Here is a 12,093-nt window from a genome sequence, read left to right as displayed (position 1 = left end):
GGAATGGCTATAGCCCTATCTCACTCTCTTCTCAACTACTACAGCCCTTTCATGCCCCTCAACTCTAATAATCGTCATTTGCTTTCTGTAAAAGTTGTAAATAGCCTTTCAAAAAATTTATTCCAGTCAACACCATCAAAATCTTGCACTAAGCCTACAAATGCTATAAAGGTAGGCTTTCCTTTCCTTAACTTATTTTATAAGAGAAGTCACCTCACATGTTCCTTCATTTCTCCAGAATCCAAATTGATATTCCCTGAATTTTGCAAGTATGAGCTTGGTGATTTGTACATAGTCCCCTTCTAAACTAATTGCATTTTGCTAGTGTAGTAGAAACTCCAATTAACAATCCCACTTTTAGAGAAATCCCACTTTCAACAAACATTTACATTTACATCAGTCCCAGTAAATTACCATATGAACAATGTTATTCCTCCCCACTATAAGAAAAAGTCCACTTTTAAGGAATAAACATAAAACATTCTGCAAATTTTCTGAGTGAGTTTCCTGTTTCTTTCAGTTTCACACAGTCCTACTTTGTTTCCTGTGATGCAGTAAACTGCGATCAATTCAGCTGGATGGTACATACCCACATCATACTCAATAACTCTACTCCCTCTGCAGCAATTTTGGCACATATGTTCAATGAATCGAAAAATCATTGTCTGCCCTGTCTAATGTTACTTAGGTCATGTGTTCTGACCTCACAGTCCGAGTCTATCGAGTGTGAAAAGTGTAGTTGTTTACTGAACTGTCAACATTGAAACTTTGCAGAGTTATGGCTTGCAAACATAGGAAGCTTACACTATAACAAAATCTGATGATTACCCACGATGTCAATGACAACTGTAACATAAAACTTTCCAACATGACAAAGAAATACAACTTAATGTCACATAGTGTACATGTGTGGTATACTCAAAAATGCAGAAAAATTCTTAAATGCCGAAGCTAATGATTCCTGTGGATACAAAATAAAGATCATTTATGTGTTACATTTAATGCTGTGAAATATATTCTCTTACAGCTATTTCGAGGAATGAAAAGGAGCAGCCTTCCTATAAACAAAATCACACTGCAAGAGAATGCTCTTGAAATCGTCCTGTAGACTGGCTTTGAAAATTTCAGTGCACTGAACTGGTGTTTGGACCATTTTCAAAAATGTCATAATTTGACATTTCGGAGTACAAGTGCAGAAAAAGAGTTTGTGATGGTAGAAAGTGTAAGCTACTCAAGAAGAATAGATTGCCACAATTTATACAGGGTTCGACCCAAAAGACATTTTCATTGTCAATGAAACTTGCGTCTTTTATACCTTCTTTCCTGCAAAATTATATTTTGTTATGGGAGATAAATGCCATGGAGATCATAGAATAAAGAAAGTTTCACAATGCTATGGTGTGTAAAGAGTGATGGAATTGAAAAGTTGCCTCCATTAACAATTGGAAAATTTAAAGTTCTCAAAAACATAAAAACACCATTTGCACTGATGAATGCAGCAATAATGATAACTGAAATCTTTGAGATTCTCAGTTGTTTAGATACCAAGATGTGTGCGGCATGAAGGAAAATTGTACTTATTATTGGCAAATGCCCTGTGCATCTCACAGAAATGTAATTTCTGAGGAATGTACATGTTGCGTTCTTTCCTCTAAGCTGCACTAGCCACCTGCAGCCCCCTAGATCTGAGCATAACTCTCTTTATGCCAAATACAGAGTAGCAGTTGTGTAGAAACGTATTTCAAACCTTGGGAGGACAGAAGTGATGAGCCTCAGCATCTTACAGGCTGTTTATCGCTGTTTGGAATTCTGTAACACATGAAACTGTTCAATTGTTTCACAAAGACTAGCTGTCATACGTATATTGCTGTTGAAGAAGACATTGCTCCAGAAGAATGACCACTGTTATTTCTGAAAACATGACATTCCAGGACTTTGCTTGTTGTGGTGATGATATCCTGACTTTCAAACTAGAGATTGATGCAAGTGAAATGCTTGTGAGGGAACATTTAGGTAGGAGCTGGCGAAGACGGCAGTGATGATGATGATAAACAGGCCATTGCACCCAAGTTTTGCTGCTGCTGTGCAAGCAGTCACTTCAGATTTGATTGCGGTATTGTTTCTACAATTTCTTGCTGCATAATTTATTAGTAACTGTTGGTGATAACCCCATCCACCTTGCGCAATTACATTTCTTTGCACCTGGGAATTCTTTTTATCCTACATGTCAAGTTTTCAATGTTTCCTAACTTTTCTTCTTCAAAATAATCATACAGTTTTCTCCAAAACTTTTGAATAGTTTCTGCATGCACATTATCCAAGGTTGCTTACACAATAAATTACGAGTTTCATGTTTACTGCCTTCAGGGTATCATTTATGTTTTTGTTTTGCAACTCACTATCTTGTAGGATGATTCTCTCAAAAATAGCCCATGGTAGTGCTGCTTAAACGTCACTATTATGGTTTGATCCAGTGATGGATTAGAATGGTAACATTTGGGGAAAGGAAATGCACAACGATAACACCACTGTTTAACTCACAATGATGTTCGGTGCACTGTGAATAAGATGGCTTTTTTAGGCAGACCTTTTTCAGTTACAAACTCATCAATTTTCAGTACAAACTGACCCCTCCATCATTTGGCTCTATCAAATACTGGTAGCTCATTTTGGCAATGTCCTTCAAGGTTCGAGGCTTTTTGACTTCCAGCAACATACTGGGGAGCAGTCTGTGTGTGCCATGAGCATTTTATGCCAAAAGAAGAGTTACCTGTTCTTTTTTCATTTTGTGCTCTGGGAAGACATTTCTTTTGAGGAAGCCAAGGATTTCATAAGCAACATTTTGAAACTCACTCCTGTGGCATCGACACTGTAGGTCCTTAGTGTAGCCACGGATGTAATTTCCAAACTCTGTTTTGAAAACATCAACTGCATCTGGGTCTGCAGATAATTTTATACACACACATTAAACACATTCAATTGCCAAATTCTGTGTCCATTTTTTAAATCTCTCTAACCTTCCAGAGGTTGAAGAACAATCTTTTCCTTTTTCACCCAAGTGCTCAGCTAACAATTTAGCTTTTACTTGCAGTAGTGGGCCAGTGAAAGGCATGCATGTTTCTAGTTGTTGAATGAAATAACGACAAAGCACTTGACTTACATTTTCCCCGTCTTATATTTTCAGTGTTTTTCTATGAGTGTTTGTGACAGCTTGCTCAAACAATATAGATTTTGACTTCACACATACTGAAACTATAGAAACAAACTCCAGAATTAACTTCAACAGTTTTCTATAAACTTTCTTTTTTTCAACTACATTGATAGTATTTGATTTACCAACTACAGTAATCACAGCATGATTTCGCTTAGTTGCCATAGCACAAAAATGCACATGCAATGGAAGGAACCAACCACCTAAGTATACTATTGTTGGCAGGGAAGCTTAGTTTCGACTGGTGAGTTCATGTGTTGGGAACCAACTCAAGGTCAGGCATTCACCTGTCACTGCTAACTACACCCCCCCCCCCCCCCCTCAATTCCCCCCTTTGTTTTGCGAGTTTCAGATAACCAGGATTTCGGCAAACCTGAGTTTCCTTATGCAGTGTTTTACTGTAATAGTAATGTCTGATTGCATAGATTATTTAAAATCATTAAAAAACTGTCTCATGATAATTTTATTGCATACTGAGAAGAGAGGAAGGCTGGTACACTTCAGAAGAACTATCGCTTCTGCTATATATATAAAATATCCGAGTGAGAACATGAACTAGAACACCCAACAACAGCTAGTAACAATAAAGAGCCACAGTTTACCATTACATTTTATGTACTGTGATGAGATACACAGTATACATGATACTCATGAAAGAATATGGTTCTGTACCTGCATGTTTTCCCAATCAAATCCTTTGTTCAGGCTTTCTGTGAGTGATGAAACAGCTGCAGTATTTCCAGGAACACGGTAGATACCAATTATATCCAAGCCTCTTGTGTCAACTATACTAGTACACATTTCCACCAACAATGGAACATATTCAGAGAATTTGGACTGTAAAGCAGAGAAAAGTATTATAATGATGTTGCGTTTCCATGTACTTACAGATTTCAAATTCAGGTTTATACTTATCACCACTATCTTAAGTGTAAAAACTTTATTGGAACCTTTATTGGGACCTCATTATCGTACCTATGCCACTTGTGACATTATCTTCACTAAGCTTTTGGCTGACTTATGTCTTGTAAATTTATTCTTGGCATGATGTAACAAAACTGTATGTGTCAAAATAAAAAGTTAATAACTATCTCAGCCCCACAATTAGATGTCTTTAACAAGTTTACTTTCAACTCTGTAGCATCACCAAAGTCTAAACTTACTGGAGGACACTCCTCAAGAGGGATACCAATGGTTGCACCTTCTGGATGAGGAGCTGTCGGTGAGTTTGGTGAACCACCACCTTGCTGTATCCGTTTGAACTGCTGATAAACACGGCCTTTCCATGTTTTTGACTTTGGTGAAGGCAGTTGATCTAAATTCAGAACAAGATATTGTAAACATAATTACAATATTTAGGTAAAAAAGAAAAAGAAAATTTATATCTTCTAGAATAATGTCAGAAATGGTTTAGAATCACACTCAACAAAATATAATATGCTACAACAAATCAATACAAATGCACTGGAATTTGAATAACAATGTAAAAATACATTACCTATGAGCTACCTAAGTGAGGGCCTAAAGTAAATACATCACTCTACAGAATGCAGCAGTTTGCGTGTTCTACCTATCTCTGAACAGTGCTGGATATGACAGACATGATGAGACAGAAGTAAGATGGCGGCAGCAAATAAGAAACATATTTGGAAATTAAGAAATCATAAAATGAGGAGGGTAACAGCAATCTTTTTTTTTTTCCTTTTCATCTTATTTCTTCCTTTCTTTATTCTCAGTTTGGCACTGCCTGCTTGTCTTGTCATCAGTATAAGTCTATTGGGTTTTCCACCTGCACTTCTAGCCATAGTATCTCTTTCCTTTATTTCATGTTTACTGCCCTTTTGGCATTTGTAACTGCTTTTATTTTCAAATATTATGTGGCAGTAGTTCTGTACTGATTATTCTTCAAGAATTTACAGTCTTTTTTTATCCAATTATGTCTCTTAAATGAAAGAACTCCCAGTTATGAAAGCAAATCAGTCTTTGTAACTTTTGAACAATCTTTTCAGCCTGAAGCTATCTTTTCCTATTTTTATTTAACTGTACTTTCACATAGATTTTTGTTTTGTCTGCACCATGATAATTCTTAACAGAGATGGTAGAAAAAGGATAATAAATACCTGACTGGCTTGGTTTGCGAGTTTTATTCACAGGAGATTGGCCTGTAGGTGATCGGTTTCGGAATGACGTGAGCTTCCGGATACCTTTGTGAGCAGGTTGAGGTGACAGATGAGTGCTTCCAAAGGTTTGCTGTGTTTTTACAGCTTCCTCCTAAAAACAAGTTCAAAATTATTACATACCATTTTTACAGTGAACAGAAATATCGGACAGTCACAAAGTAGTGATAAACAGACAGCCCACAATATTGACTTTACACTATATGCAATAACAGAATCAATCTCTCTCTTTTTTCCATTATAACACTGACAACTAGAATATCAGGGGAAAATGTTTAAGATCACAAACAGGAATTGAACAACACATGACAAACATGAACACACAGAGCTACACAATGGAATTGTTGTAGTTGCTGTCAACCAGCTTTCACCACAACCTTATAATAAAATTATCCCATTTATTTACAAACTGACCAGCAACAACCTAACAGAATGACGGTGATGATAACAAGAGCATTTTAATTGAAGTATATCAATGACCACACACACACTTCAATATGTAGAACAAAAATTTGTATCAAACTGTGTGAAGTACACTAACTCCTGCAACTTGTATACACTGCTGAACCTTGTAATAGTAATTATTACAATCAATTTTAGCCAAACTAACCTGCCTTATAACTGTTACATCATCTATACTCTTATTATACTTCACACAAAGGCACACATTTTGTTTCATTGGTGCCTTGAATTATAATAAAGTAACTGGTGAAATTTATTTTCTTGCACTGACTTATCAGGCTCCAAGGGAAAAAGCATAGAACATAAGCAAACAGAAAATAATCTTGACATGCTTGAAACTTATAAGTAGCTTTTCACACTTATTATATAAGTACTAGATGCAAGAAACACAATATTTCTAATGTTATCAAAACACATCTTGACATTCAAGCACTGAACTGATAAGATTCCTGTCTTATCTACAGAGCTGATCTGTTCTGGACATACTAGCACACCCAGTATATCAACAAACTACATAGGAATAATGAAGATCACAAAGAAATTAAAATGTAATAGGTTGGCATGCACATAGTATACCATAGATCACTATGTATTCACAGAGAATCACCATAATACGCAGGTCAGAAGGACAATGTATTCATGTTGCTCTGTAGCATTGCTTTCCAAGAAGTATGCATCTTTGAGATTTGTTTTTCCTTAAATAGAGGACATGAGGAACCATTTAGAACCAGATTTGTGAAGTAATCATAAGATGAAAAAGTAGGGGTTAAGTTATCCACTTATTCATGGAGAATAATAATAATAATAATAATAATAATAATAAACACACATGGCATATTTCTGTTTCACTATATTGTACTCTCTTGCCACCATGACAGCTTCACACAGCCTGTGACACTTTGTAACTCCTATCTAGATCACATTCATCCTCCTTTTCCTACTTGTTTATTTTTCCAACTGTGCCATTTTCTTAGAATTTGTCTGAGCAGCCATATATCCTGCTTCATTTTTTTCTGTGTAGATGGGAATGCTTCTCCTGCATGCACCAATATCTTCCACATTGTTTCTATCCATCCCCACTTTTTAATAATGCCATGAAGCATCCTGACTACTAACACACGTCAGGCAGTAGGTTGGTGTGTGTGTGTGTGTGTGTGTGTGTGTGTGTGTGTGTGTGTGTGTGTAACTTTTGTCCAGAAGATCAGTTTTTTTTATCAGCATTTCCTTTCCTACTTGCTTGTCCACTGCTCATCATCTCAATTTTTCTTTGGTAAGCCAAGGTATATCCTCATACAGATATTCATAGTCCATTCTGGATGGTCCATCAATTAATATCTGGATTTTTGTTGGATTCTGTGTGGGATATGATTTCAAAACAATCTAACAAGGTGAGCATTCTTACTCTCATTATATGATAAGGAAGGTTAAAATTTTATGCAAAGAATAAGTTTCCGAGTTTGTAAAAATTAATGCTGATCCTCATACAGTTTACCTAAATCACATTGCAGGTATGTATCATGGTAACAACATTCTGCCACATCCTTTTACAGTCATCCAGTACCAAGACAATTAACTACAAATATTGTACACATGTGATGATAAATACAGACCTCATCTGCAGTGACAATGTGAGGATGTGGTGTTGACACTCTCTTCCTGGAGTGCATGCAGCCATGCATTCATGGTGACTTCATCCTCTGCTTGCAGCAGAAGCTCACTGCCTGTAGGTACTGTCAAGCGTATAACATTCTTGCGTTTGGTGTAACCTGTGATAGCTGCCACCTCCACTGTGACTCCATGCAGTGGTTGCACACGTGCTTCTTCATCTGAACAAGTTGCTGCCTATGAATACAAAATAAATAAATAAAATTTATTAATTGAAAATTGAAATACATATAAAACACTCAAAAGCACAAATAAGCCTTATACACTGATAACAGCCTTTAGTATAGAATATAGTACAGTCCCATGCTAGTTCTCAATTTATCCCATTAGTTTGATGAAAACAACAAAAAAACTTTAAATATTTCATAAAACTAACAATATTTTTGTGAAACTGAGAACCATGTGAAACACCTTTTTCATCATGATTATTTAAGGCACCTGGTATCAGTCTACAAAGTTCGAACTTTAAGGTTAATGCCACTGCAGCACACTGTTGCAAGAGCAAAATGTATTAAATGAATTACAATCAGGACTTTGTGCATTTCTCATTATAATAACACCCATGGATAAAAGAGTAAAGCAAATTAAGAATTGAATGCCAGGCCTTGAGGCACACTTGAAAAGCTAAGTCAAAGCAGTTCCACCAGAAGCAAGTTTATGGGTTTGAGTCATAGTCCAGGGTTGGTGTTTAATCTGCAAGGAAGTCTTACAGTAACATACACTACTTTTCAGAATCAAGACATTCCTTTTTGATTCTGAACATCTGCATTTACAATCATTATTACTCCTCGTACCTGCAACGTCATTCTTGAGCCTGACTTGACATAGAAAAGTTTTCTTCCTCACTACTGCTCCAAATGTTTCCTTTATATCATGCTTTACGCTGCAAGAGTAGAATCTTCATATCCTAAAGCTCTTAGCTGTTACGCAAGTCTCTTTCCCTGGCTGTGTCATCATACACATCAGATCTTCCTATTATCATTAAAGTTTCTTTACATGCTTTTAAGCTATTACACATTCATCTTCAACTTTTTATTTTTGTTTTCTTGTAGTTTATTTTAGCTTAACACAATTAACAAACATTGTGAATAACGAGAAGAAAGCAAATCTGTCACACAAAATTTTTCTCTAAAACAGTGACATTGAAGGCTAATAGTACATACCCTGTACAATATAAGGCCAGTGTTCTCAAGGACAACCCACAGCTGGCGCCAGGATCGATCAGATGAGCGCTGAAATTAGGAAACAGTTATACACCATACAATTTTTATAAGTATGTGAGGTTATATAGTATATATAACTTGTAAAAACAATGGAAACTGCTAATGGAATGGAATGTAAAGTTTAAGGGATAAAGTTAACAACACACTGAATAGTACAAGTCTTGAGTCACCAGAGGAAAAAAAAAAAAAAAAAAAAAGTGAGAGGAGAAGAAGACCAAAAACGTAGCTTCTCTTTGGATGAATCCTTTTCTGAGGCAGAGTATATACACACCACCTCTACCATTTGATGAGCTGTTACCTTTACTCTTTAAACTAATATGCCCTATGTAACAATGACCTATACATCACATGTACAGTGATTTGCTATTTGTGCCAGCTTCCACAAGTTATTTTAACAATTTCTGACTAATAAGCGCAATTTATAATGTAGTATCAAGATAAACAGGCTGAACTTAAGTTTCTAATGGCTGAAAGAAAAAAAATAGAGAAAGTAAATTTTACAAGTAATTTAAATATTGCCAAAAATATTTTGTAATAAACCAATTCAATACGAGACCTTCTGTACTCATTCTAGAGAAAAACCTATACAAATGCATAATTACATTCAGACTCATAATTATGGCACCTGGAGTATAAATGATCAGTTTCTTTCCTGTGAGGTTTGGTAGGAAGAAGCAGAAGAATAATTTGAACCTGGAGTCTACTAAGTTAACATTGAATGGTAGAGAGAAAAATGCAAATTGCCTTGGATTAATATACTTAAGAAAAACCTGGTTAAAAACATTAAGAAAGTTATAACATGGACTGAAAGGTGCTAAGCATCCATGTGCATATATGAATGCTCTACACTTAAAAAAAAAAGTATACCTGGAAAAATGTCAGATTTCAATCCAGTGATGCCAAATGCCACCTGGGCAATAGTAGATGTACTGATAATGGTTTAAATGTCATCAACCAACAGATTGCGTAGTGGCATAGCTACCAGTCCATCATTTGGGTCTATCCTTTAATAGGGAATACTCACAGCCCAAAGTATCAGTCTGGTGCCAGCATGTGAGGCAAGCAAGCAGTCGTGCCATGAAGGGCACTCGTGCTTCCTACAGCCAAACGAGCAAGTTTGGGTCAAATTGTTGTCTTCTGAGTGGCAATATGGTCGTTTTCAGATAATTGCCACACAATATGGGTGCAATGATGCTGGTATCAGTGGTTACATGAACATTCTTACAGTGATGGTTCAAATGGTTCTGAGCACTATGGAACTTAGCATCTGAGATCGTCAGTCCCATAGAACTTAGAACTACTTAAACATAACTAACATAAGGACATCACACACATCCATGCCCGAGGCAGGATTTGAACCTGCGACCGTAGCGGTCGTGCGGTTCCAGACTGAAGTACCTAGAACCGCTTGGCCACAGCGGCCAGCATTCTTACAATGAAGACAACGTTCTGAACTTCCACGCAGCAAAGACACCCACCAGCACTGTTGTACTCTAAGGGCATCATTGGCATATTGTACAGCTACTCCAGAATAGATAAGATGGCTTGCGAGCCCAGACACGCGAGTTGTGAGCAATAAGAGTTGACCCAAATTTGAACCCAGTGGGACTACCTTTGTGACACTGTCTAAATTATTCACCACAACCTTTTGTATCCAGTTCATCAAGTAAGATTCAAACCAGCTGTGTGTAAAGCCTTCTGTTCCACAAAACTTGTATTTTTCTAAGAGTGTATCATGATCTACACCATTAAAGGCCTTGGAAGGAACACAGAAAATACCACCTGCAGATTTATTATCATTTAAAGCTTGTTCTATCTGCTGAGTGAATGTATAAATAGCTTTCTCAGTTGAGCAACCTTTCTGGAATCTAAACTGTGATGTGCTAAGTAAATTTTTTCCACTTACATATTTGCGACTACTCTTGAATATGTTACTTTTTCAAATATTTCAAAAAAAGATGCTGGTAAGGAATCTGGACAATAATTGTTTAGTCTGTCTTGTCACTTTCTTAGGAAGTGGTTTGATAATTGTATATTTAAACGTGTCTAGAAAAATTCCCTGTGCCACTGATGCATTGTAATATCACTAAGGACATTACTAATTATGTTGGGACAAATTTTCAGAATTCTGTTTGAAATTCCATCAACCCTGCAAAAACTTTTGTTTTTTTTTTTTTAGAATTTTTGTAACTGTATTTATTTCAGTGAAGGATGTTCCTTCCTAGTTGCTGAAAGTTTTGTGGAGTGAAATTCCTAATATATTCTCTTGCTTCTTCACCTGAACCATTTAATCCTATGTTTGCTGCTATGTTTAGAGACTGATTGTTAAAAGTACTTGCAGCTTGTGAATTATCAGTCATAACATTGTCATGAAGTTTAATTATTATGGAATCTTGTACACTGACTGGCTGTCCTGTCTTCTGTTTGACAATGCACCTTACAGTTTTAATCTTATTATCTGTATTATTTATTTCTGTCAGAACACACATACTTCTGGGTATTTTAATAAGTGTCCTTAAAATACTACAATATTTTTTGTAGTATGGAAGTAATGTCAGATCTTGACTTATTCGGCCCTTAAATTTCCCTCTTCCTCTTACAAGATTAGAAAAACAAATGTTTGGCAGTCTTTTTGTTGTGCTCGTATATGACTCAACTTCTTCACTATGTTATACTGTATGTTAGAAAACTATTCCTTGGATGGGACTTGATACTGCCTTAAAAATACCATGGTTACAGTAAAAATTATATATTTTTTCTAAACCTGTGAGAAGTTATTTGGAGTGGCTACCTTCGGATGCTGTGAAATTATTAATGCACTTTTTCAAAATTCTGCTAGCTCAATTCCAATGCCCATTCTATGCTACCAATTAAAAGTATTGCAGTAACAGTAAGTTAAGTACAAATATTCCAGTACAATGTCAGTAAATGACTTATTTTCATAACAAGTTAACTCAACTGCATGAATGAAGCCAAAAATCTCCTTTTCTGTTTACTTCACTAACCATTTCCTAGTTAAAATTAAGTTCTGTGCCAAAACATATATTACATAACTTTCATTAAATACTTTGTTTCTTCCTGCAATTTCTGCAGTAGTGAAAGATTTACCTTTCCTTCAATGAGTGAAACCTTGCACTGAAGCCAACCTTCTCGTATCACCTGAGATTTGCCATCAGTTTCTTCATCTCCGATCTCCACTGGTGCATTTGATTCCCCGTAACTGGACAATAGAGAAAATATTGAAGTTTCCACTTACTTGTGACTAGTACAAAAGGGAGGTACACTAAACTACATTCTTTAGCATTACTACTACAGTCTTCAGTGCTATACGTATCCTAAAAAATACTTTAATAAT

At 36.0% G+C, this 12,093-nt stretch overlaps 1 protein-coding gene across 1 annotated transcript in view; it reads right to left on the bottom strand.

Moving 5' to 3' along the window:
- Positions 1-12,093, bottom strand: part of LOC126176497 (uncharacterized) — a 686,449-nt gene that overhangs the window by 70,534 nt on the left and 603,822 nt on the right. The window contains exons 16-21 of the mRNA XM_049923651.1: positions 11,847-11,958; positions 8,679-8,747; positions 7,468-7,692; positions 5,332-5,482; positions 4,375-4,526; positions 3,884-4,048 (exon numbers count right to left, since the gene is read on the bottom strand). Coding sequence (XP_049779608.1) covers positions 3,884-4,048; positions 4,375-4,526; positions 5,332-5,482; positions 7,468-7,692; positions 8,679-8,747; positions 11,847-11,958 — 874 coding nt within the window. The remainder of the gene's footprint in view (positions 1-3,883; positions 4,049-4,374; positions 4,527-5,331; positions 5,483-7,467; positions 7,693-8,678; positions 8,748-11,846; positions 11,959-12,093) is intronic.

This window comes from Schistocerca cancellata, chromosome 3 (genome assembly GCF_023864275.1).
Source record: "Schistocerca cancellata isolate TAMUIC-IGC-003103 chromosome 3, iqSchCanc2.1, whole genome shotgun sequence".
Lineage (NCBI taxonomy): Eukaryota > Metazoa > Arthropoda > Insecta > Orthoptera > Acrididae > Schistocerca > Schistocerca cancellata.
This window is presented reverse-complemented; position numbering and strand designations above follow the sequence as displayed.